The sequence below is a fragment of the Sinocyclocheilus grahami genome, unplaced genomic scaffold (assembly GCF_001515645.1).
Source record: "Sinocyclocheilus grahami isolate Dianchi unplaced genomic scaffold, SAMN03320097.WGS_v1.1 scaffold1117.1, whole genome shotgun sequence".
In the NCBI taxonomy this organism is placed as follows: Eukaryota; Metazoa; Chordata; class Actinopteri; order Cypriniformes; family Cyprinidae; genus Sinocyclocheilus; species Sinocyclocheilus grahami.
The window spans coordinates 313,427-341,378 of NW_015506296.1; the positions used below are offsets into that span (position 1 = coordinate 313,427).

Sequence of the window (27,952 nt, forward strand, 5' to 3'; positions counted from 1 at the left end):
ACACCCCACACCTGCCCTGAACACCTCTCCACACAACCATTCACACCTCCAACAACCTCCCTCTCCCCCACACCTGCAATTCAGATCAGCGAAGAAGAGGTGCGCCAGGTCTTCCGGAAGCAGAAAAGGAAAAAAGCACCAGGCCCAGATTGTGTTACACCAGCCTGTCTGAAATCCTGTGCTGACCAGCTGGCCCCCATCTTCACACAGATCTTCAACAGATCACTGGAGCTGTGCGAAGTCCCTTCATGCTTCAAACGCTCCACCATCATCCCCGTCCCAAAGAAACCCAAAATTACTGGACTTAATGACTACAGGCCTGTGGCTCTAACGTCTGTGGTCATGAAGTCTTTTGAAAAACTGGTGCTGGCCCACCTGAAGGACATCACTGAACCCTTGCTGGATCCTCTTCAGTTTGCCTACAGAGCAAACAGGTCTGTGGACGATGAGGTAAACATGGGACTGCATTATGTTCTGCAACATCTCGACAGACAAGGGACTTATGTGAGGATCCTGTTCGTGGACCAGCTCTCGGCCTTTAACACCATCATCCCAAACCTCCTCCTGCCCAAACCTGAGCACCAGAACGACCAGACACAGGAACAGTTTCTTCCCTCAGGCAATCCATCTCATGAACACTTAACAATAACTGTGGAACACACACTATTTATACACTCATACACTTATTTATCTAACACTCATACTCAGTCTACACCTAAAATTTGCACATAATATACAGTACCTGTACATACAAAAACTGTCTATTGTAATATACCTGCACATACAATTGTCGATTTATATATTTTTATTCCTTATTTACTTGTTCTATTTTTTATTTTATTTTTTCTGTGTTTTTTGTTCTGTCACTGACATTCTGTTACACTGTGGAAGCTTCTGTCACGAAAACAAATTCCTCGTATGTGTAAACATACCTGGCAAAAGCTCATTCTGATTCTGATACTGGGTTTGTTGATGACATCATTACAGTGCAGTGAAAGGTCGAGTGTTAAGTGACTCGGTCTACTCACTCGTAGCCCTGAGAGCGTTTCTTTCTGAAGAAGCGTCGCCTCAGCTCGTTCCTCTTGAAGAACACAAACAAACCCAATGCCAAGAGAGGAAGAATCAGGAAAAAGAACACAAGCAGACCATCCCTTGTGGAAGTATCTTTATCTGAGTGAAATTCAGAGAGAGGGGAAGATTTTAATTTAACATAGCAGATTTGGGCGATTCCCCTTGAGGTGATCACATTTACAGGTGACACGTATTAAAAGCACTGATAATCCTCTGTGAAGCTCTAGCTGTGCAGTTGTTAAAGAAGTCTTACCATTCCAGGTGGGGCCGCTGTCGACGCTTCCTCCATAACCAGAGGCCTCACAGAACGGAGGAGCCCAGCCGTATTCACAGTGGCAGTTTTTATTGCTGTTACACACCTGCAGCACAAACACACACTCAGCAAACATTTGATCAAGCTGAACTCTAGGTATTTAGGATTTGAAAATAGGTGAATGTAAAATGGTATATTTAAAAAGATGTAAAAAGTATGTAAAAGGGTGGTATGGGTTTGTGGGTAGTGAATGCATATGTACCCCATGGCCGTGGCATTTCTTTTCAACATCACAGTCATAATTCAGCACGTCTGCACTTTTGCACTCAAAATTCAGACAAACCTGCAATACATATACATATAAGCAGTTAGTTGATACGCAAAGTCAAAAACTGTTCATACAGTTCATAGATGTAAAATCTTGAAAAAAAGTATATACAGTGATATATATATATATATATATATATATATATATACATACATAATATATATATATATATATATACACATATATATCAAACTATGTTGTGTGCTGGAATAAATAAAGATCTGATCTACCCTCAATGAGTCTTTCACTTTGTTCTAAGGTTTAGACTATACATTACAGTTCCATAACAAATTATCAGAAATTCAAAGAAGCATATCCCTATAAATCCAAACAAAATTAAATTAAATGATTAAGAAAAATTATTTAATTTAATTTAATAATTTAATTTAATTTATTAGGGTATTCATTTCAATAATTCAATAATCATCTTATCTTTAGTGTAGTTATTCTAGAGAATAAAAAGTTTAAAAGCTATTATAATATATCCTTTAAAGCTAGGATGATTTCTTTATTAAGCAAAATAAAGCAATCACCCTAGAGGAAAGAAAAGCTCCTCTAACCTCTATCATTATACAAAATATTTGCTCATATGTGAAAGTGGCTAAACACTTCAATAAACATGTTTTGCCAATCTGCGCACATAATTTAAGAAGAAACATTGTATGTTTAATAAGTTGGCCAATGTTACTTTTCTCCATCACCTTATTTTCTCCACACTTGGTGCCCTCATTGACCATGCCGGGATCAGGCACGTCAGAGCCCAGGAGGAAGTCCACACCCCAGCAGGTAGTGCCGGCGATGGGGGTCTGGATGATTGACGGCTTTATGCCAAATATTACTGAGGATTGAACGTTCTCGCACTGCAGCTTCCCGCACATGGCGTTTCTGAGGGAATGAGAGTGTGTGTGTTCTTATGGGGGTTGGGCAAAAGTTCCTGAGAGTGAATTGTAATTTAACTGTAATACAGTATATCTTGATGTGCTGTACCTGCTCTCACACTTCTTGAATCCGCTGGAATGGTAGCCACAGTTTCCAAAGCGATCGCCTTTAGAGTTGACATCCTTAAAACACAGCTCAGGAGCAGCTTTAGCCTCTACACACACAAAAAGAAAGAAATTTTTTTATTTATGCATTTAGCAGACGCTTTTATCCAAAGCGACTTACAGTGCATTCAGGCTATACATTTTTTTACCAGTATGTGTGTTCCCTGGGAATCAAACCCACGACATTTTGCGCTGCTAACGCAGTGCTCTACTTTTAAAGAAACTCTTTAATTTTTAAATGCAGGTTAAAATAAATGAAAATGAGAAATGTTTCGTTGCCAACTAGAATTTATTTTAAACATTTGGGATCAGAAAGTTGTTGTTTTTTAAAGAAATTAAAGGCACAATATGTAAGAACCACTAGAACAGTGTTATATATTTTGCTGACTTGTGTACTTACATTATCCCAAATGTTTCGAAGAATGTTTAAATCCAGAGAAATAAGAAATTTTAACTAGTAACACCGACCGTGTCCATAGTGTCATTGTGTTGCCTGCCAATGACGTCATAACCCCTCGATTTCCGAAAACATGGAAACACCAAAGACGCTTTAATATGTTGTGTGTTTTAATAGACCGGTGACGACCAAACAGAGTAGCATTATAACAGAACGTTCAAATGTATCTAGTATGATAAAACAGCGCTGCTTTACCCCACATACACACGACCGGAAGGAGCGGAAGCGGTCGACTGTGGCATAATAAAAGCTCCCAGCGTGTGTGTCACGCTCGTTCAGCGGCCTCACCCTGCTTCATACTACGATCTTTAATACATTAGCTCATCCATGATCATGATTTCTGCCCGAGTCCCGTCGGATTGCTTCAGCTGTGGGGATGAAGACCACAACTCCCATGATTCCACACTCAGTCGCAGCGTCATCAAACTATGCCTTTGATTCTTTGTTTATTTTGAAAATTACATATTGTGCCTTTAATACTTTTATTCAGCAAGGATGCATTAGATTGATCGAAAGTGACAGTAAAGACATTTATAATGTTACAGAATATTTTCAATGATCTTTTGAACTTTCTATCATCATGCGACACTGAAGACTGGAGTAATGATGCTGAAAATTCAGCTTTGCTTTAAGGAATAAACTACATAAATTCCATTTTACAATATTTTCAAATAGAAAACTGTTTGATTTACATTGTATTGGTATTTCACAATATTACTGGTTTTACTGTATTTTTTGATCAAATAAATGCAGCCTTGGTGAGGATAAGAGACTTCTTTTAAAAAAAGATATTACTGACTCCAAACTTTTGGAGCTGCAGGTCAGGTAGATTATCAACAGAGGGCACCACTGTGTGGTGATTTGACTGACTGAGTCTTTTGCAATACACTCAACATAATACTGCTAGTTGTCAGTTTTAATATATATCCATTTGTTCTCTTATATGCACTTCAAATGGCCCCGATTATTTAAGAATATCTAACAGGACGTATGACAGTCATTTGGCATGTACATTTTCTAACACTTCTAAATAATATTTGTGTTATACGATATATTCACATCATTAACACCGATGTTATTTAGACGTGTTAGAAAATGTACATGCCAAATAATTTTAACATTAAATACTACATATGAAAAAATAAGTAAAAGATCAGACCACAAATTTGTGGTTGTACCACTATGTCTAACTTTTTAGTGCCTTTTTATGTTCCTTAATCATTTTGAAATACTGGAAAAACAATATTTTTAATTCTTATTTATCACCCACACTGTATACTCACTTATGCCGAATATGGCCTGACACTGGGTGCCGTAGTGCTGGCACTGGCCGTTGTAACAGTAAGCCTGGCCTTGTTTGCAGGGATGGCCGTCCTGTTTGAAGACGTCATTCTGACAGAGGGCAGATGAGCCGTTACAGTACTCCGGCAAATCGCAATCATCCGTGCTGCTTCTGCACACTGTGCCACCAGGCAAAAACTGACAGATGGAGAGAGAAAAATATTACATTAATCAAAATTTTGCAAGCAAAAAGTACTACTGCATATTGTCAGATGGCATATGCATGTATATATTAGCTCTGTCCTTGTGAGCTGGTTGATGACATACGCAATATTGCCTTTCAATTTAGCCAGAACAAGTTATCTTATAAAGCAGCATAAGGAATCTTCTCCTAGTGTAATTTTGGCATAATTTTAAAATTAATTCTATAATATTTTCAAATTTATTAACATTTTCCATTTTCTTTTTAATTTATTTCTTCAATAATATTTTCAGATTTATTAATATTTTCAATTTTCTTTTTTAATTTATTTCATATAAGTTTTAGTCATTGTTACATACATTTGGCATTTTTATTATGTTTTTTTTATATTTCTATTTGTATTTATTTTCATTTTGGTTTTAGTAATATCAGGACATCAACTTAAATTTAATTTCAGTCAGATGCTAAGGAAACATTTCTAATTAGCATTTCTCATCTAATATTTATATTTGATTTCAGCTGTGTTTCAATTAACGAATTTTTTTTTTAATAGTTTTAGTTAACAATAACAACACTGCGTTTGGAGCAGAGCTACATTGTTAGAAAATATGTAATTACCCTGCAGTTCTTGCAGCAGACCCCATACGCACACTGAGCACCTGACCTCAGCTTACACGTCTTCGGCTCACAGCACGGATCCTTCTCACACTCCTGAAAAATTCACATACACAACCTTCAGAAAATCTTTTTAGTGTTCATTAGGGCTGTAACAAACTTTATTATATTAATTTGATAATGCACTATTTTTATTGATTCGTTGTTGCAGCCCTGATCTTCATCATAACCCCTACTATCACTGGCTCAATTTGGTTACTAAATCAGCCAACAACTACCACAATCTTCAAAAACGTGAAATCAGGACCAGTGCTCTTCATCCAATAACTAAACAAATCACAAAACTGATCTGGAATCAGTCGACTCACTTCCTCTGACCCACAGTCACACTCTTCGCCCACGTCCACCAGCTTGTTCCCGCAGAAGGGGGCGCTGTACGCCTCGTCCGGCCGCGGGATGTTCAGCAGACAGCGGCCACCTGAGTTCAAGATCATCTTCTCAAAGTCATCAGCACTACAGCTGCTGAAGTTACGAGAACCACTGAGAGAAAAAGAGAGAGCATTGAAGGAAAAAGAAACAGATCATGGAATAATTTATTAAAGGGGTCATCGGATGCGAAATGCACTTTTACATGTTGTTTGAACTGAAATGTGTCTTGGCGGTGTGTGTACACAACAACCCTTTAATGATAAAAATCCACCAGTGTTTAAATCATGAATCATAACTCTTTTCTCAAATCAAGTCTTTCACAGATTCTTGGCTGTGTGATGTTACACAGACCCAGGCCCCTCCCATGATTGTTGATTGGCACTGGCGTTTTATCACAGACCTGCCCTGAGTGAGCTGTCAACTGTCTTCCATTGAGCAGATGTAGACAAGAATGTCTCCGATTAAGCGATTGAAGTGTTCCTTTGTTGGATGAAATAATGAACATAGCAGACTCGTCATTTACTCCTGACATCTGAGCCGCTGAAGACGCAGAGGATTACTTTTGTTTTTGAAGGGAATGTGCCCCCTCCCCCGATCTAACTAAATGAGTCTATGTTTGTGCAAATCATTCATGATCCAGCTTCACCTACAGAAGAAGTGAGTATAAGGTTTTTTATAAGTCTTTGCGAATCGCCTTTCTTAATAATGTGCTAGTTAGCAAGTTCAGCAACAAATGCAGTAGGATTGCAAGGTTTTCACAGCAAAACCCACCCAATTGCTACTCAAAACTAGCCCAAAACTAGCCCAATCGCTTTTCAGGGGGTAAAATACACGTTTTTTGGTAAAAGTCACAATGCAGGGGCTAAATATCATGTTATTGGGGTCGCTTTAATCCGCGAACATGAAAAACATCCCGCGGCAACAGTGTTAAAGTAGCCCAATGTGGCAACACTGGAATGCGGGTAAAGTTAACAGTCTAGAGAACTGCTCGTCACCACCTCCGTGAAGTTGGCCCCCCACCCAACGCAAAACGTCGGCAAAATAGTCTCAATCGTTTGTGCTCCGTTTGTGCTGGTTTGTGCTGCAAAAATTTTCATTTGTGCTGCTTCGGTTTTTTTAGATATTAAAAGAATATTTATAGGTCATTCTGAGGTCACTCAGCCCCCCAACATACTCCAAATTCCCCCCAAAATAGTCTCGTTCGTTTGTGCTCCGTTTGTGCAGGTAAAAGTTTCGTTTGTGCTGCTTCTGTTTTTTAAATATTAGACACTGAATTATATGCGATGACGTCACCAGCCCCCCACATGCTCCAAATTCACCCAAAATAATCTTCTTTGTTTGTGCTTCGTTTGTGCTGGTTTGTGTTTGATTTTAACAGGTTTTCTTTGGCCAAATTAGAAGTAGGCTAATGCTTCTCTTGCACATTCAGTTTAGAACTATATGTCTCTGCGCTAGATCATTGATGGGGAGCTGGGCAATTAATAGTAAATATGACCAAAACAGGGTATTATTATTATTATTTGTGTATGAATAATAAAATCGCTATATATGCGCATGTCAAGTATTTGTGGGAGTATTATAGTATTACTATATGATATGGAGGCGCCCGCGCAATCTCTCCTTTTTTTTTTCCTGCAGAAAGAACTTAGAATAGGCAACTCCGTTATTTTTGGATTTGCTTTATACTGTGGAGATGGCCATCAGGACTATTTGGGGTGAATTTGGAGTATGTTGGGGGGCTGAGTGACCTCAGAATGACCTATAAATATTCTTTTAATATCTAAAAAACCGAAGCAGCACAAATGAAAATTTTTACAGCACAAACCAGCACAAACGGAGCACAAACGAATGAGACTATTTTGCCGACATTTTGCGTTGGGTGGGGGGCCAACTTCACGGAGGTCTCGTACCCCCACGGAAGAGAGGGGCGGGGTGAGCAGAGCTCATTAGAATTTAAAGGAACATGCAGTAAAACAGCTTGCTGAAAACAGAGCTGATTTTGACAAGGTAAAAAGGGTGTTGATTTACACTATCATTGAGAAATTTTAACCAAAGTATGTTATAGACTTTTCATTAAGACCTTAAAGATTCATATCAACTTGTGGAAACTGGGCATCCGATGACCCCTTTAAAAAATAATACAGCATATTGAAATTTGTAACACAAAAACACTCACGTTGCCCCTGAGTTCATAATGCAGTGCGTGACATCGCATTTACAGTTTCGGCCATCATCATGGTTCATCCCAAGATTGTGACCCAGCTCATGTGCCACGATGGAGGCGAATGACAGCACATTATTATTGGTGAACTGAGAGGAAAACGCACACATATGCACAAAGACACAACCGGCATTTAGATACTGGTGAAAGACACTGTTCAGCAGATACTGACAAACAGTGTGTGCGAGTATCTGTAGCATATGAGGAGTGGATCAGAGGCATCGTACCGAATTAATTCCACCACCATGACTTCTGGAACAAACCGTGCCAACAAAAGCCATGCCTGCTGTTCCACCAAATCCTTTATTTCTGTGAAGAGAGAGAGAGAAAGAGAATCAGACAGGCAATTTCTACAGCACAGCATTATAACTGCACAGCATTGTTCACAGAACAATAAATATGACCGATCTAAGGTAGACACATAATGGAAAATGGGATTTTACTTGATATTTTAAAGACATACAATGCAAGGACTTTCTCCTTTTGGCACAGATAATTTATGCACAAATCATTTAATTCATGTTCTTAAGAGAGTTACTAGTGCAAAATATTTATCTGGAGGTTTGTTGAATTGATTGGAGTGACAGCTATGACCAAGTCCTGAAAACTGCAAAATGTAAATACTTACAGAAATTAAGTAATGTGAGTAATGTCAGACACCTGTTAAATATTATTTGGTACTCCTCCTCCTCCCTAGGACACGTCCCTAAAACATTCAAGCTATCAAACGATTATTAAACCACTTTTTAAAAAGCTATATTTGGGCTCATATGAAATGAATAATTAAAGATCTTAACTTTTTATTCTATGTCAAAGATACTAGAAAAATTTAAATCTACCAAACCATGCTGCTGAGAATGAAGACCGGTGTTGTATTTAAACAAAATGTGTATGTGCACAAAAAGCAAAGTTGAAAAGTGTTGTTGAAAAATCCTAAGCCTTATTAAAATCCATCAACTCAGAATGCTACCATTTTGTTTATGTAAATGAACAAACATCTGATCTTAAGATAGCAGAGCATACTTAAGATAGTAAATTATGGTGTGCACCAAGGCTCTGTATTAAGTCCTTTTCCCTGTTCTCTCTCTAAATGCTACCTTTGGGTGATATTTTTTTACAAATGAATGCTTTATAATATAAATGTTCTCCTGACACACTTAAAAGCACTTCCATTAACTGACAACGGTCATAACAGAGAAAGCTCATACATGATGAGCTGTGCGCTGTCATGGCGATGACGGTGAGCCAGCTCTTTCTCTCTCCACTGAGTAAAGCGGCCCAGCACCTCTCCAGCACTGCCATCAGTATTGATGAAGTTCTGCGCAGACCAGATCTCCAATCCCACCAACACAATACGGATATTCAGAGCAATGTACATCTAAGGGAAAGCAGGACAAAGAGATCAAGAGGGGAAATCACTAGGCCTCTTAATAATCACCATATAGTAATATAATTGGAGGCATTTGTTGCATTTATTTTAAAATATGCAGGCAAACTTACACTATCAACATAGTTAGTTATCTGAACCACCTCCTCACGTACTGCTGTTTGATTCCTTTTTTTGTAGTTAAACTGTAAAAAGGAGAAAATATGAATAGCTAGGAAGGGTTTCAGAAATTGGACAATTCTCACATTGATGCTTAAATTACCCAGTCAGAGTCAGTCGCACATTTTCATCCCACTCATCTCCAAATGTTCAATAAATCTCTTCACACTTCCACTCACACTAACAGTTTAAGAGCTACTACTGATTGACATTTCTGATCCCATACTGAGTGCAACATGACCATCAGACAATGGGAAAATGCTGAAAGATGCAGCTAGATTTACATAACTTACTCTCTCATTATCCACCACCATTAGCAGTTCCACATAGTGTGTCTGGTGAAGCACTGCTCTCTTTTTCTGTTTGGACAGACAGACATTTAGTTTTATTTTCAGCTGTGTTTGCCAACACAAGCATTGCTACTATAATGATTTGACAAATTAAAATTTTAGAATTAAGTCTAACATTAAAAAAACTCTGATAATAGTAATAGAGCCTAACTGAAGGCACATAAATACAGAATTACTTTGGCTTAAAACTTGGCAAAGGACCAAATTGCTAAAATATAAGACAGCCATGTTTTCACTTATACTTAAAGACCAATTTATACTCTGTGAGAAAAAAAACTAAGAACATATGATTATTATTGCCTAAAAACATTCTTACTGTTAAAGCACTTTGATTTTTAAAACAATTCATTTTAGAATATTCAGAAATACTGTAAGAAATCTAGTCATGTGAGTGTAGAAACTTTAAAAACACTTGAAACTGAAGATATACCATCATGCACAAACACGCTACTGCAACATACTCCCCATGCACACATCCATTTTCTTTTCCAGCATTCACAGCTAATTAGCTGTGTTTTAAAACTTGTGTAATTGCCCATGTCATTATTTGGATTTGGAGTGACTCACCCTGATTAGATGGCTGCCAGATTGAACAAATGTGATGTTATGGACATGGCTGTCTGTAGGTTTCCTTGGTGAAGCTTCATCATCATGGTTATGAAAGTGAGGCGTTCCACAGCTGAGAGGTTCTGTCTTGACATCCTCCAAACGATACACCAAGTGCTCATCACTGGAGGAACCTTCCAATGGTTCAATACCGAAACTGGTGCCCTCCGTGTGGATAACACCCCTAAGGTACAATCACGTCACACACTTGCATATAAATACAGGTGCATCTCAATAAATTAGAATGTCATGGAAAAGTTCATTTATTTCAGTAATTCTCAAATTCAAATTGTGAAACTCGTGTATTAAATAAATTCAATGCACACAGACTGAAGTAGTTTAAGTCTTTGGTTCTTTTAATTGTGATGATTTTGGCTCACATTTAACAAAAACCCACCAATTCACTATCTCAACAAATTTCCTTCTGCTGACCAGCTTTTTGAAGATGCTGATTTAATTTTTCAGATTTGGCACCTGCTTACACTGCCAAAAGCACCAAAAGTTGGTTAAATGACCATGGCGTTGGTGTGCTTGACTGGCCAGCAAACTCACCAGACCTGAACCCCATAGAGAATCTATGGGGTATTGTCAAGAGGAAAATGAGAAACAAGAGACCAAAAAATGCAGATGAGCTGAAGGCCACTGTCAAAGAAACCTGGGCTTCCATACCACCTCAGCAGTGCCACAAACTGATCACCTCCATGCCACGCCGAATTGAGGCAGTAATTAAAGCAAAAGGAGCCCCTATCAAGTATTGAGTACATGTACAGTAAATGAACATACTTTCTAGAAGGCTAAACATTTTTTTTTATTGGTCTTATGAAGTATTCTAATTTGTTGAGATAGTGAATTGGTGGGGTTTTGTTAAATGTGAGCCAAAATCATCACAATTAAAAGAACCAAAGACTTAAACTACTTCAGTCTGTGTTCATTGAATTTATTTAATACACGAGTTTCACAATTTGAGTTGAATTACTGAAATAAATGAACTTTTCCACGACATTCTAATTTATTGAGATGCACCTGTATATAACAGACTTGGATAAACAAAGCTTTGGCAACCTACTACAAACTTTCAGAGCCAATTTTATAATGATTTATTTTCCATGAACTTGTACCATTTTTTTAATTTCCATAACTTTGTTTAAAAATGACTTGAAATACCCTTATGTTTCTATGTTTTCCAGGACTGTGGGATCCTTTTTTGACTCTTTAAAGTTGTGATGAAATCAAAGCAGCAACAGATCTTTTCTTCTGTATTGTGATATATATTAAGGTTAAGGTATGCCATTTTCATTAAACATTACAAGGTCAAAATTAAAAAAAATATATACTAATAATTCATTAAAACATATGCATGGCTGAATGTTTCATAATAAGACCTACAGCATGCTTTTTGAAAATAGGGTGAATTTTCATTTCATGCCAAACCGAAAGAAAAAAATTGCATTTGACTTCATATAACGTTACATATTCCCAACCAAAACATTTACATGAATGACTTAATTTTATCTATGGGGATTCATATTTTTCACTGCCTGCATGTGCCTTGGATACATCATCAGAAAAGAAAAATTATTTATTTAAAAAAAAAAGGGCAGGGAAAGTATTTAAATAAAGTAAATTATGAAGTGTGTCTGCAGCTGTAAAGGTTTTACAGTCCGCTTCTAATGTAACATTTCAGTCCTCTATCCATTTAAAGCTTCTGTGATCTCACCTTAACCCAGAGCACAGGCTGAGTGCTGCAGAAGAGCCCTCCATATCCTCTATGTAACCACTGTAATGACAATGACCCTGAGAGAGAGAAAGAGACTTGAGAAGAAGCCACAGTAAATTCCACCAAGACAAAAGTAGTCATTTCAAAGCCTTGACTAACAACCATTAAAATTCTCGTCATTAAAACCTGAAAGATGTCTGCTTATCAGGAACCAGACCCGATTTAGATGCTCTGTCAGCTTTACTGTAGAGCAGTGGTTCTCAAACAGGGGTCCAGGGCCCACAAGGAACCTCAGATTGATTTAAAACAAAACATAATATGCATTAAAAATAAAACTACCAAGCTCTAAAATATTTTATCAGGCAGAAATGTAAGCAAAACTATTTTAGAAAACCTTATCCTTAATCCTTATCCATTCAATCACTAACAACTGGAAAAGTATTTGGATTTTGTTGTGGACAATGAGGGGCCTTAGAATCAAAAAGGCTGAGAACCACTGCTGTAGTGCATATGTGAAAGAGCAACATTCACTGTCCTCATCAGATTATATAAGCATGTGAACTGTACGTTAGACATTGTCCTGCATTGTCTTGGCAACACACACACTCAGCAGACCAGATGAATCATCAGACATCAGACATTGAGCTGCTCTAATGAATCACTATTTCAGAAAAACAAGAGCAGAAAGGCTTGATGAAACCACCTGCTGACAAAAACGTAGTATCACAGTTCTCTGGAGCAGTTTAACCTCTGGATAAACCCTTATAAGACAAACTAGTAATCACTAGTAATATTGCACATACTCAGGATTAGTAAACAAACTCCTAATCCTAAGTATTACTGTACGTTTGCATGAAACTCATTCGTCACTGTTTGTACTAAACTACAAAATGAATGATACCTCAAATCATGAGCAGCATACCAGTGTAGTTTTTGCTACAAAACTACAACTATTAGAAAGAATTTGTAGTTTTAGTAATGATAATGCTTAACATTCTGGAGTTACTGGAGTCACATAGTATCTGTAGTCATGAAATGTAACTGGGATGGGATGTCAATGGCTTTCATTCAGTGGGAGTGTGGTTATTTACATCATTAAGACTCATTGCTTTGTTTCCCAGCCTAATGCCATGAGAGTGATCTGAGTTAAACAGCAGAGGCGTCTGTACTCTTGTTGATTTGAGAAAAAAATCAAGGCCACCTTATATAGTTGGTTAGCCTGATACTTTTGCTAATACTCAGGAACATCTCATTTGATCTAGGATGGAGGCTTTTAAGCAGCATGTTTTATTGACTGATGGTGTGTGTCTGATGTAATGGGAATCAGAAAACACATCCTGTAGAAATCCCAGCGGACATCATACACAAGCGAGGGTCAGCTGACCTGCTGATTCCCAGCCACTGCTTTCTGAACGGATGTTTCTTCTCTTCAACTCTCTATATCTCCTTGTGAAAAAGAACTACACTTGAACTACACCACATGTTTCACATCTTAAAAACTGCACTTGCAGATAATATAATATTAATGAAATAAAAGGTCACTCACATGTTCTTAGAGTAGACTTTCATGACTGTTTCTTAACACACTTAAGTAGACTTTTAAAAAGTGCACTTTGTAATAATGTCAAATTCAATTTCTACTTTAAGTACATTTGTCAAATCATTATTTTAAAGTCACTTACTTTTAATGTGCCGACTAATATACTAAAGCACATGTAAAGTCATTGATTAAATATTTAGCTTTAGTGTGTTATTTGATATTAAAGTTAATATATTCTAAAAAAAAGTACTAAATTGCAGCTTCATCATTACAAATTTAAATACATGACATACAAGTTTCAACAGAAATGACATTGAAGTATATTTTAGTTTATTATAAATATTTGTTGGTTCAGCAGTACACTTTAACCATATTTCAAAGACAATATAATTATTTATGAAATTACACAAAGATGTGTACTTAGCTGGGTCAAAAATCACTCTAAAGTCCAGCTGCATTTATTATAAATTTGAACTATAATACTTTCATTTAATTGCAATTACATTACATTTAGTTAAGTATATTCGAAGCAGTTAAGTATATTATTTTAAAGCATATTATTTCCATAATGCATACTCTTTTTAAAAGTATGCTTAAGTGTATTTCTTTATCACAAGGGTCTCCAGTCTGAGGCAGCAACACAATTCTTCAAAATAACCTTACAAATCCACTCTCACGCTCTTTCCTCATAAACTGAATTTTGGCAGTGGGTCTCTCCAGACTATTGCACAAAAATATCAATAGTCATTTGTGAATTGTCAATAGGCAAATGTGTTTCCATCTCCCATTATTTGCATGAACACTTTTTTGCACTAATCAAAAACCACCTCAAGTGGGTGTAAAAACTTTTTTGCAAATTAAGTTTTTTTCCCCCCACTATTTGGCGTTTTCATCACTCGTTTGTGATACAATACTTCAAAATGCTCATAAAAACAGGGTCATGGAAATACAATAACGATTATGCTTAGCTTTGTAAAAATCGACGCATTTCAGAAAGACGGGGCATAGAGGAGAAACAATAATGTGTTTTTTAACCTTAAACCGCATAAACACATTGCATTACACCAAATACACAAAATAATGTTCTTTTTAGCAACGTCATATGACCCTTTAAAAGCAATATCAAGTCTTCAAAAGAGATGCCATTTTGACAATTATTCTTTGCATGACCAGGAACTGTTATTGTTTTAATAAACAGGTTATAATATAATATATATATATATATATATATTTAATATACAGGTTTAAGGAACAGCATTATTCAAAGAGGGCTATCAGCAGAATTAAAGGTGCAATGTGCCATTTCAAATATATATAGATATAATATAATGTTGTACATCAGTATAGCAAGTTGATACTGAAATTGTAAAAATGAAATGACACATACTTAATTTGGTACCTGCTGTTAGGCAGCTTTCAAGCAGTCCCATGTGTAATTTATGTTTGTGCTCTAAAGAGAGCCAAATGATTCTATTTACAATGCGTTTTCACAGCACTGAGTAATTTTGCCATTCATAGACACATTGAAAAAACAATTGGCATAGAAACAATTAAAATAATCAGTGAAATAAACACTGAATTAAATGTGAAATTTTGAAAGACTGAAATACTACTTTCTTGTAAAATTCAACTTTGTTTTCTTTACAAATTCAAAAAATATTTGCAATGCCAAATGCAATGGTCAATCATTGGTGTTTAAGGTCTATCAAAGTCAAATTTCACTCCACCGCATTCAAAACAGTTTTTGTACAGTGCAAACCTCATGCTTGCAAATCTATTCATAATAACCAACAATGTGCAGACACAATGTAAATGAGAGATTCTTTGAGTTGCTGCTTTGAGTTCAGCAAAAACTCACATTATAATCAGCGAGTTTGCGCTGAACTGTAGTGGTTTGCAGCTTTAGTGATTATAAAGGCACTGCTCTTTTTGTTTACAACTCATTCATTTTTGAATAAAGATTTTGTTTTTCATACTAAGTGGAGTAACGGCCACATGCACACTGTAAGGTTTCTCATGTGACAACAGCATTTACATGTGGGAGTGAATCCACAACATTATTGAGTCATCTCTGCATATTAAACTGAGATAGCTGAAAGTATTTTAACATTCAAAAATTGTAGTAGGCCTATAATAATTTATATTAAAAAAATGCATTCACCTATGTGGCATCATAAATGATAAATAACAAACAAGCTCACAAAACACTATTTGGCTTTTTGTTCTGTTTAGACATGGGTGCCTTTGTGCAGGAGTGTATGTACACTAGTGTTTTGTCCCTTACACAGAGAGGGTACAATAGCTGAAAAATAAAGCAGAGCTATTTTTAGACCAGTGTGATGACAATAATTTGCTGAACAATTTCCCATCATGCATATGGCAACAACACAGCCCAGCATTTTCTCCCTGATAAAACCTACCCTGACACCAGAAAACCACCCATTTGCTATTGTGCACACTGCATCAGTTTACAAAAGATAATAAACTACCGCTTGCATTGACAATCTATTTTTACAGATCCTAGAATATTCCATTTAAATTATGGCCTGATCCAAGACAATTTAATCTAAAACAATATGTTAATTTACTGAAGTCTTTTATTTTGTAATAGAGCTCTCAAAGCAAAAACAGCAACTTATAACTGATACAAATACAGATAAACACTTTCAATCTGAGATTTACAAGATAGATACATTTGACATGAAGAGAAAAAAGAGACATACACATTGGCGCTAAACAATATTTGACCAGTTAAGCAACAGTTCGCATTAACTTGCATTTTCCCTGCATTAGATAATAAAATTAAATCAATTTCGCATTTATTTTATAAGAACTACAGTGGACTTTTTAATTTATTTGTTTTTTAATTTATCGGTTATATTGGTCAGTATTGGATATTTTATTGTGCAAGCTCATTTCTATATATTCATATATTTCTATATATACTATTCATATTCATATATGTATTAATATATATATATATATATATATATATATATGCATATTCATTAATTTAATATATTATAATTTTGTGATGCCCAAATTTACTTGTAGCATTTAAAATGATTAATTTTAGTGTTTAGTTTTTTTTTATTGGCCATTCATTGGTTATATGCCACAATTAGAAAATAGTTATTATTTTATCAGCCAGAATAAAAAAATTAAGTCAATTTTTTTTCTCAACTTTCAATCAAAGAAGCTCGTAGAAAGAAATACTGTACATTATTTACATCATAAAACAATAGATTTACAGTTGAAAATTACAAAAAGTGTTTTGACACCTTATGGTTGTGAATCATTAGTGGCTCGTGTTCATAGCTAATGTGATAAACTAGCTTCTACTTCATAATGTAATAAACTGAACTTGAGCGGAGCTGAATTCATGAATCCACTACAAATAACTAAAGAAAATTTTGTTTTGAGAAAATATCTTACATCTTCTACTTTTTAGATGTCACTTGGTTTAATATCCTGATATCTATTGTGATGATATTCAGATCATTTTACGTGTTGTATAAAAGTAAATGTACTTTTAGGGGGCCACTGTACAGTATATGATGCGTTTCTGTATGTGTGTTAAATACCCTGTGCAAAAAAAATCATTTACATCAAGTCTAGTAAGACTGGTACCACAACTTCCAAAAGTTGTTGAAACATAAAGCAGAACAGACTGCAGGATGAGCCGCTGCCATCTGACACACTCGTCTCTTACTCAATCCATATAGTAGGTGAACTGAGTGAACGAGGCAGTGCAATGAAAGAAAGCATGAGAAATCTCAACTTCATTCAGGTCAGGGCCGATGACTCAAATGACATCTCTCAGCAGACATTCATCTCTATATGTCAAGAACTTCACTGGGAACGTACTTCTAACTAACCTTCACAAGTGTTTCCATACACTTCTTTCTATGTTCTTTTTCTATGAAGTTTTGTGCCTCTATCACTTCTTACACTCGTGCAAAATTGTATTCCAGTTAGTGTGAGTAATGCAGCTCTTCCCAGAACTGCTCCACTGCTCTTGGCATCAGACGCTGTGTGAGTATTGGTCAGGGCCCTGAGGAAATCGCATCAACAATTACAACAGCAGACAACACCCCATGATGATACACGGCAGCTGTTCTCACTTCACCTGTGCTGTTCTGTGCATTGAAACACCGCTAACAAGGTGGAAATAATGTATAGCATGCAAGCCAAAAGCAGTTTTTGTGGTATTTATAAAATGTAAGAAATAAGTGTTTTGTGTGTTCTCAGTCTAAACGACAGTTTTTGTGTGCCTGCAGTCCCATCCTGTGTGTGTCTGAGCTCTGAATTAAGCCAAATATAAATAAACCAATCCTCAAGCTCTCAGAACAGGCTGAAGGTGATGCTGGTTCGACATTTAAATAAAAATTTTTTAAAAAGAGTGGAAAATAGCAAAAGCATCTGACAGAGATGTGACACATCTGACAGACAGGTGACACGGCTTGTTATAGATTAGAAAAGATGTGCTAAAACTGCCTGATTTACACCCTTTCTCTTGTTTTATAGAAACCAGGTGCTGGTGTGACTTTTCTGTCAACTGGGAAAAAACGTGAGCAAAAACATTCATTCAGTTTTTGGAAGCGTCTGCTGACTTACCATCATGTTTGGTCTCTCGGTGACCAGCGAGCCATCTTTGGCGTAAGAGTACACAGTGAAATCCTCTGGAAGAAGCAATCTGAGGGGAAAAAAACAACAATGTAAGGATTCATTATTAACGGTCACCCCCATTTTTGAACATAGACGTAAAAGCGCACTATCCAAACTTAAATTGTTATAATTCATGAACGAATACATTTTCTAATATGAATTTGGAGTACCATTTCCATGGTAATGCAATGTCCAATTTTAAAATGGTTTTCACGAGATCAATTTTGAGGTTTTAAACTTTCAATTGATATATAATTTATGATGATTTCTAAAATGTGACAGGGGGAAAAAACGGAATAATTTTATTATATAATTGCAAGGATTTAATCACATTGAATTGTTTAAAAGTGATAGCAAAGACATTTACAATGTTACAAAAGTTTTCTATTCAAAAATCCTGAAAAAAGTATCATTGTTTCCACAAAGATGTTAAGCAGTGCAACTGTTTTCAACAGTGATAATAATCAGAAATCAGCATATTATACTGATTTCTGAAGGATCATGTGACACTGTAGACTGGAGTAATGATGCTGAAAATTCAGCTTTGATCACAGCAATAAGTTACATTTTAAAATATATCAAACTGTAATAAAATTGTACAGTATTACATTTTTTACTGTTTTTTTTACTGTATTGATCATATAAATGCAGTCTGGAGAGACTCTTACAGACCTCAAACTTTTAAACAGTAGTTTATACACAAGCTTGTATTTCTTGCATATAAGATATTCCTGATGCTTTATAATGTCTTATAAAGATCAGACAAATATTTAGTAGGTTTGTGTAAAACCCCATGTGTCAGGAAACCCGAACAGATAAAAAAAAATCAGGTTTGATCACGAGCGAATGTGGAAAACTTGACCAAAGGCATTAGAGAGCAACACCACCATGACCCTGTGACCTTTAGTCACAAGCAGCAGCAGGAAAGAGAGCTGAGAGGAAGTGCTGAGTGAAGTAGTGTGTGTAGCTCTGAGAAAGAGAGAAGATTATCATAAAATATCCTGCAAAATATTTCAGTGCAAAAACCTGCATCACATTCACTAACATCCTACAATGTGTGTGAGTGTTTAAATTAAGTGATATTCTTTTCAGCCAAAACATCTCTCATGTTTTTGGTAAATTAGGCAGGTTATCATTTGTGCTTCTGCGTTATATGCCTGGTACTTTTAGCGCCCACAGAATGCAGGCAGCAAACAAATGTTAATAAAAAGAGATGTGTTCAGCTGCCTTGATTGCAATGGCAGAGCGATGCTGTTTTGCATAATTCCTTCAGTGAATCATGTACTAAAACAATGCAGACAGCATATGCAAATAAACAATGCTCAATCAGTGAACGCAATTTATTCTGCATTCCCCTCAGAACGACAAAATGAGAGCAGAGGAGAGCGTACAGAAGGCAAAGGAAAGTAAAGAAGAGATCTGACCACCCCACATCCAGTCTGTCTGAGACTCTTGTGGGTTTGGTTGTGTTGGAGTATCACTGTGGCTAGCGGCCCATTGAACATGCACACACTCTCTCTCTCGTAATCTCTCCCTCTGTGTATATGGAAGTAGAAATCGAGGGCAGGGTAGGTGAGGTGTTGTTTTTGCTGTAAGGCAGATGTGGGGAACTGCAGAGTCGTCCTGCAGCCACAGACAGAAAAGAGCAATGGAGAAACTCTTACTTATGATTACATTCTGGAAGAATAATTTCATGTCTGCTCTAAATTGATGTGCTAGTTTCTTGCAAATTAAAAAGAGAGCAAATTGCTCTGTGTAATATCAATTATTCAGTGATATTTTTGCTTTATTTATATACTAGTAGTATTTATTCATGTTTTGACTTGGCATTCATTTTCATTTTAGTTTAAGTTTTGGTAATTTTGTTGTCATTTAGTTTGAGCTAGTTTTTGTTGTTTTTTATATTTCTATTTGTCTTTAATTTATTTTTCTTTTAGTTGTAACTTTTTTCAGTGCCGTTTTTCATCTCATATTTATATTTTGGTTTATTTTACCTCTACATAAATTAACGAAAATTTTTTTTGAAAGTGTTAGTCTTAGTTAATAATAACAACACTGCAAATGTTATGGCAAAGTCGACATGAAATACATAATAAATGTACCTGGTCTTACTATGTTTCTGTTACTATGTTTGTCATAGGCCATTTCTTTTTTTATTTACAATTTAATACATGAAAAAAAAAACTGTAGTGCCAACTTTGGCCACTGGGGCACTGTTTTATTTCTCTTTTGATCAAAAACAATTAAAAATACATTAAATATACGTGTATAACAACAACATTAAAAAAGAGCAGAAATTATTTTCCTTAACGGATGCAGGAATGCAGAAATTCTGGAGGAAAAAAAACACTTCAAATATGAATATAGACGATAGTATCGTGTATCAACGATAGTCAGAGATATCGACGATAGCAGATGTCTTTGTCGATAGACAAGACGATATTAGGCTCATTCTCCTATAAATGTATTATTAATAATAACAATTATTATTATTATTATTAGGCGGCCCATTATAATTCGGCTATTATCAAATTGCCCCGCTTTTTCATTCAGCACTGTATTTCACACACACGTGCGCAAATGAGGAGCCTGTAGCCGGTGAAGGAGTCTCCAACCACAAACACAGACACATATCGTCTGCTGATATAAGGTATTTCGTTGCACTTTAACAAGTAATCTGAATGGCCTATATATGTGCAATATTTTAACCGAGCCACAGTTTAATGCCACAGTTATGTTAGAACGCATCTCATTCTTGTTTCTGTGGTGGTGCGTCGGGCTCATCATGGGGTGCGCGGTCCTGAGTGCTGTATGACTGATGTGTCTGTTTAATTTGAATTTACTCCAAATATATTAACTTACCCGTTTTAAATACTTTATATTTAACGTGTTCGTTTATGTCCAATATTTAATGTTAAACTGTTATACATTAAATCTACTTTTGATTTCCTTCATTGACTGATTTTGCAGACCTGACTGATAACTTCCGTGCTCCGATGCGGTAAACTTGTCACAGGACGTGCGGGCCTAATGGCGATGTATGACTGTTGTATCCGAATATATACTATGAACTAGCTGTTTTAAATATTTTTGTATTTAACATGTTAGTTTTTCAGTATGTTTGAAAGTATATTATTTTGATTCGTGATGCTTCCATAGGGTCCCTCTCTCTCGGTTTAAAACACCAAATAGTTATGAAATAGCTTATGACAAGTACAGGGAGTCTTTCTCTTGCCTCCACCCACCCATGCACAATAATATCGTCTATCGGCGATCACACGGACTGGCGATATGATGATTTGAAAAATGACCATATCGCCCAACACTAGTATTAATTAGGGATGCGCCGATCCGATATTCATATCAGGTATCGGCTCCGATAGTGCCATTTTTCTCGGATCGGGTATCGGTCAGAGAGGGCCGATCCAAACCCAAGATTTTTATTTTTTCCCCGATTGTGCGAATTATTCTGTGTTACTTCTGAAGCCATACTATAGCTTAATGTGAGCTACATATGAATATTTAAGTCTTTACATTAAAGTTCACACAAACTCTTTTCTCCGCTGTGGCTGTCAGTCATTCGTTCAGCCTTTAAAGTTTAAACACTGGTCGCGTTCGGTTACAGCAGTCAGCTCGGTAAAGCTCTCTCCAAGATCATTCTGTGTTCCCATTATACTTGATTTGTAAATACATGTCTATGATTTTGCAAAAAGGACTTTATCTTCTTGCTGGAGTTTAATGTTGTTTTGTTACTTGCTACCGGTAAAACAGTTTGTGCTGCACTGTATTTGTTTTGTCCTATCGTATCTATCATATGTTGTTGCCTTATTAAAAGATATGCTATACATTCAAAAGAAATGTATTTTAATTTATAGTATGTAATATAACAAAAAGTTGTGTGTCTGATTGGTCCAAATGCTACATCAGTGTCACACGATCCTTCAGAAATCATTCTAACATGATGATTTGCTGCTCAAAAAACATTTCTGATTATTATCAATGTTGAAAACAGTTGTGTTATTTTCCTAGTATATTATTTTTTCAGGATTATTTGTTAAATAGAAAGTTCAAAAGAGCAGCATTTATTTGAAATAGAAATTGAAATGTATTTTCTGTCACTTCAATTAGCAATTCAATGCATCCTTGCCAAATAAAAGTAATAATTTCTTTCAAAGTCAAGTCCATGCTTAGTCAAGTTCACAGTTTTATAATGATTTTTATTTACATAACAATTAAGTGAGAACTATATAGCATTTTAAGCTTAATAGTGGCAAACAAAAGTACAGAAAGAGTATAAAATTACATTTCAGAGATGAAAACAATTTCAAATCTTGCATAAATAGAATTAATAATAACAAAAACTTGTTTTATTGTTGTAGTCTAATGATGATTTATTTATTATTGTGACAAGCTGATAAAACAGCAATAAAGAATTAGTTCAGCATAAGGCTTACTGGACCAAACAATGATCAGTATCTGTCATGAAAATAAATTCTACTGATGTACATCTAGTTGTCAAGCCATGCTTCAGAGAGCCTGGATTCCTGCTAAATGCATTGTGAATTACAAACCAAGTGTGAAAAACTAAACTTAGGCTTATGTTACCCAGTGTTTCCCAACCCTGCTTCTGGAGGCACACCAACAAGTGCAACTTTCAAACTCTTTTTAATGAAACACACCAGGCCACCAGTAGAGACTCCAAGAGCTCGAGTGGATGAGTCAGATAAAGGACACATCCAAAATCTGTAGTGTTGGTGTGCATCCAGGATCACTGATGGGAAACACTGCGTTAGCTCAATGGAGAACTTTGGCTTCATCATTTCTATTGTGAAAAGCACAATTCTGGCCACCAGATTAAACATTGTAAACACAGTCTACATTTGTTCTCGGTTTACCCCATCTGTACAGATCAAACATAAACAGTTTTTGGCCAAGTGTATGAATTGACTTTAGAGGAGAAAGTGAGAGAAGCAGAAGGAAAATACTCACTCATTTCTCTCCAGGATGACGACAAGTTCTTTTCCTTGAGCTTGGATTATGTATGACACCTTAAAAAAACGAAAAATGAGAAACCGTTTCTTTTACAGGTTAAGAAAACAAGCAGCACAAAGAGAATATAAAGGGAGTCAAAATTCTTTTTTTTCTTTTTTTTTATGAACAAATCTAATAAGTAAAGGGCCTTTTTGTAAGGATAGTACTGACCTAATTCACTAATAAAGCATAACACATCCAGCCCTGCTTTCCTTTCTAAAGTATGTGGTCTCTTTCCCATCAAAGCTGACTAATTTCAAACTTAGTACGTTTGTGATGAAACCAAACAAAAAGGTAAGTTTCGTTTAGTCTGTATTTCTAAGAAAGCACTGCACTAATAAACCAATAAACCCCTTGATAAATTCTAGGTAAAAATACACATGCGTGAAATGAATCAGATCAGAGAGAGACGACAACAGACATGCTGGACTGAACTAGGACTTCACTGCCTTTTACTGTACAGTTAGGAAAACATTTCTTCAAATGCAGCAACATTTGAATACTGTTGGTGCAATGCCAAATTTGAGACGTGAAAAGTTACATAACAGTAAACCCGCACATAAGCTCATTGCAAACTAAGGGTGCCTGCACGGCAAAACCTGATCTGAATGTGACTTATATACTAGCTTAAAAACAAAATAAACACACAAGACCACACGTACAATATGTAAAAGTGCTGGGTAAAACCTAGTGACTTGAAGGATTGTTTGGTAAAGAATTAAAATGATGATTAATAAGTATTTGGGGACTGAACTGAGATCCTTAAAGAGTCTTTAATTGTTATTTAATGATTTTTGTTCCTGACAAGATTTATTTTGCCTATGAAATATGGACTCAGATAAGCTTAGTGAGAAATGTCAAATCGTACACCTAACTCAAGACAATTGAGTAATACAGAAAAAATTTAATGTTCATGTTTAGTGTATTTAATTAACTTAAAATAAGTTCAGGGAAACGGTGTGGTAAGATTGATTGCTTTCAGGAAGTGGTGGCTATAGTGTGTGGGTGTGAAATAGATTTTCCTTTGAATTCATTTTTGCACCTGCCCAAACACACGCACATATCTGACATTTACTGCAGCGTTCTGACAAACACAACTCTTCCTCTTGCTCTTTGTCTCTCCTTAAACTAAAGAAGATTATGCAATGGGATATTGTGAGAAAACAGGATTCTCCTTACTCTTTTGAAATACAAGAGTTACAAGTCACTTTATGAAAAAAACTAAACTAATATATAATAATAAACAAAACTAAATAACAACTAAAAATGGCAAAAGCATATAGCAAAATTGCTAACAAGAAAATAACTGAAAATATAAAAATAACAGCTAATTCAAAATATCAATAAATCAAAATTAAAAAGCATTATAGAGTGAATAAAAACTTAAATTTGTCTGTTTGCATGTAGTCTCAGCCTCAGACGTCACGCCCACAGAACGTTGGCTGAACGTCTGAGGCATACGGCACACAAAAGTGGAAACACTTCAGGAGTTTCGAAGTCGTCATCGGATTGGTTGAATTCTACAGGATTTCCGGGAGACGTGCGTGTCAAGTTCTTTAACGTTCCACCTGGAAACAAAGATGCGGTGACGCCAAACCCCCTCACGAAAGAAGAAAGCCGTCGTGTTTACAACTGTGACGACGAGCACTTATCAGGATCAACTAAACGCTGGATTTTCAAAAGTATGTGAAATATTTAAAGTTCACGGCACAGAATCTTTAAAATACGTCCGAGAGTTTTACACACCGGTCTGTTATTGTGGCGACATTTCCACGCCCCGAAACATGACGCTGAAACGAAACGAACTGTGACTGGTTGTTTGACATGGCGGTCAAACGGCCTCATGGGCGGGCTTTGGCCAATGAAAGCTGCCATGAATTCCAGACCTTCAGCCGTCAGTCTTAAGGTCTGGCTACACGAGACTAGTTTGCATGATGTTATCGTATGACTTACTCAGAAACAACTTTTTTGTGCTTTTCTTTCCCTCCTTTTTGGTTATTTCTGGAAAACTGGTTGGACATTCTGCCTAAGATGTCCTTTTGTGTTTCACAGAATAATAATAAAAAAGAAAACAATGACTTATATAACTTAATAACATAAGGGGAATTCAAGATAAAGTAACAAAAGTGTAGCAAATGGCCTTTTTAAATGTTCTGTTACAAACAAATGTCTTTCATGAAAAATGTCATCAAATGAATAATGTTGATTCATTTTTTTTAATCAACGAAACTTCTGTGTGAATGTTGCTTCTTTATAAACGGAGTTAAGGGTTTCAAGGCTATGCCAGCAAAACTGGGTTTTCTCAAGCACTCTGTCAGAGCAAACTCTGAGCAGCCCACAGTTTCTCAATGACACAGAGGTGAGAGGAGCGTTGTGTGTTTGTTTGTGCCATGCATCTCTCAGCGAGGTCCTGGCAGAAGCAGACTTTTAATAACTACGCCCACGCTGCTGGGCATGTGTGCCGGCCAGATGGTTTCTGTGGCATTATCTTTGAAACACCGTTATGCTAAAGATCCTATCCACAGAGCTAATGGCTAGTGAGTGGGAGCTCATGAAAAGATACCATTAAAAATGTATTTGACTATTTTTTTATGTATTTCTGCATTTTGGAACACACTATTACATGTAAAAGAGTTTTATTACAACTGTACCTTCCTTACAGCATACTGTATTTACACAGTTATCTTAAAGAAAAAATATAACTGGGTAAATGAAAAATAAGTGTGTTTAAGATGAAGAAACGGTCACTTCTTTTAGAAATCTAATTTGAAATGCATGCGCCAAGTTCTTAGAAATGTTTTCTTTGAAATAATGTTGGTTTTAAAAAACATCTTCACCATATTCCTTTATATGTTTTCAAGAAGAGTGAATTAGTCTCAGATAATGTAACGTGAACATACTTTCCTTACACTTTGAATCTTAATAATTATTTAAAAGGTAAAAGGTAAAATATTTGTTAATTAATAAAACAATTAATATAATGAATATAATGGTTTTGGTGAGTCAACCCACAAGAAATTTTACATATTGAACTAACCTCGTCATAAAATTATCTGATATTTTAAGAGACTTACTGATCTTGGCATCTTGATCTTTTTTGTCAATTTGGTCGTACCACATGACATTGATTTGAAAGACAAACGTTTTTTTTTTTATATTTACTTCACAGTTTTTCTCTAAAAATAATAATACAAGATTATGCTAAAGATAAAGGTGTTCTTTCCAAGAATTTCATCTTTCTAATAATAATTTTTTTTTTTTTTTACATTGCGACATCAGGACAGTTGTACCACTTTGACATTCTTGGCTTTATGCAGCCAAAAATCAATCAATAAATAAATACATTTTTAATTCAGAGATCATAAACATGTTGATTATGGAAGATGAGCGTTGAAGTATTTTATGTAAGAATTGAATTTGTAATCTATTTTTCAATAATTTGATAGAACTAAACAATAAAATGAAAGTCGTATCAGTGAGCCAATAATCAAATACTTTCTCTACTTTTAAAAACCCAAACTTCTGCTCAGAAAGGTCTAGTTTCTTGATTTAACTTGTTTTTACTTTAATGTAATTACTTTTCCAAATGCTGAACGCGTGTGATTAAAAAGCAAATGTGTGTGTGAGAGGGAGTTTGTTTACCTTATCGGCACTGTCCTGGTTTCTCCTCTGTCTGCTGATGCGTCTCGGTACCGTCACCTCATACGAGGAGAGCCGAGACGTCTGCTGGGTAACTGAGCCTATGAACAGAGACCGTCCTGTCACAACACTGTCTACCAATACACACACAATCAATTATACAAGCTATGCAGGAAAACAGTGAGACTTCAACATCTTGCACTGGATCTACAGGCAACGTCATTCATTTCTCCATCTATTTCCCTCTATTATTCCTCCCACTGCAACAAAACATGTTTACATATCACTGCTATTGTGATCATCACGGGTAATTAGATTGAGTGCAATTGACTGGTTGGCAATCAAGTGCCAAGAGTTTCCTGTAGGTGGAAATAGTGCTGTGCTGCCACGGGTATCATGACATGGAGAGCGAGAAAGACCTCAGGAAGGAAAGGCATCCCACCTGCTCCTGAGTCATGACACAACAAGTTAGATGAGATTTCCTGTGCTGTTTTCCCGAAAAAGAATGAAGGGCAGACAAGACAGACCAATTCATAATGCTTACCTGCTTGGTCTCTTTACTGAACATTCACACAAAATTCTCAGATTTATCTTGATGTCCTTCAAACATTCACATCATTCTCAGATCAAAACACACACCCACAGTTTCTCTAATAGCATGTGCGTTAGCGCTAGTGTAGGAGCCTCTCCCTTTCAATACCTTAAATGCTAAAATAAGTGTATGTAAGCAGTCATTTAGGAGACACAGTAAATATTACAAAGTATTACACAGAGCTTAATGTAGCCAGTGTTGACAGAACTGTCACATGCTCCATCAGACCAGTGCTGCGCTGTCACCACATCAATAATGTTATATTATATTTATATCTGTCATGAATTTACATTTATTATAGGTGTATAATTGGCAGTTATCAGCTACTACAGTACATTAACACACACACACACACACACACAC

At 36.0% G+C, this 27,952-nt stretch overlaps 1 protein-coding gene across 4 annotated transcripts in view; it reads right to left on the minus strand.

Moving 5' to 3' along the window:
- LOC107566966 (disintegrin and metalloproteinase domain-containing protein 9-like) overlaps nucleotides 1-27,952 on the minus strand; it is a 52,477-nt gene that overhangs the window by 19,873 nt on the left and 4,652 nt on the right. For 2 of the 4 annotated variants that reach the window (XM_016252539.1, XM_016252537.1), the window contains exons 2-19: nucleotides 27,001-27,098; nucleotides 23,317-23,375; nucleotides 18,277-18,355; nucleotides 12,120-12,196; nucleotides 10,364-10,586; nucleotides 9,740-9,805; nucleotides 9,401-9,472; nucleotides 9,109-9,278; nucleotides 8,128-8,209; nucleotides 7,856-7,989; nucleotides 5,619-5,790; nucleotides 5,254-5,346; nucleotides 4,436-4,631; nucleotides 2,640-2,745; nucleotides 2,354-2,537; nucleotides 1,587-1,667; nucleotides 1,325-1,430; nucleotides 1,029-1,170 (exon numbers count right to left, since the gene is read on the minus strand). In XM_016252539.1, the coding sequence (XP_016108025.1) occupies nucleotides 1,029-1,170; nucleotides 1,325-1,430; nucleotides 1,587-1,667; nucleotides 2,354-2,537; nucleotides 2,640-2,745; nucleotides 4,436-4,631; nucleotides 5,254-5,346; nucleotides 5,619-5,790; nucleotides 7,856-7,989; nucleotides 8,128-8,209; nucleotides 9,109-9,278; nucleotides 9,401-9,472; nucleotides 9,740-9,805; nucleotides 10,364-10,586; nucleotides 12,120-12,196; nucleotides 18,277-18,355; nucleotides 23,317-23,375; nucleotides 27,001-27,098 (2,140 nt within the window). Of the gene's footprint in view, nucleotides 1-1,024; nucleotides 1,171-1,324; nucleotides 1,431-1,586; nucleotides 1,668-2,353; nucleotides 2,538-2,639; nucleotides 2,746-4,435; nucleotides 4,632-5,253; nucleotides 5,347-5,618; nucleotides 5,791-7,855; nucleotides 7,990-8,127; nucleotides 8,210-9,108; nucleotides 9,279-9,400; nucleotides 9,473-9,739; nucleotides 9,806-10,363; nucleotides 10,587-12,119; nucleotides 12,197-18,276; nucleotides 18,356-23,316; nucleotides 23,376-27,000; nucleotides 27,099-27,952 lie in introns of those variants that run through there. The other 2 variants (XM_016252541.1, XM_016252540.1) reach the window with 2 other exon arrangements.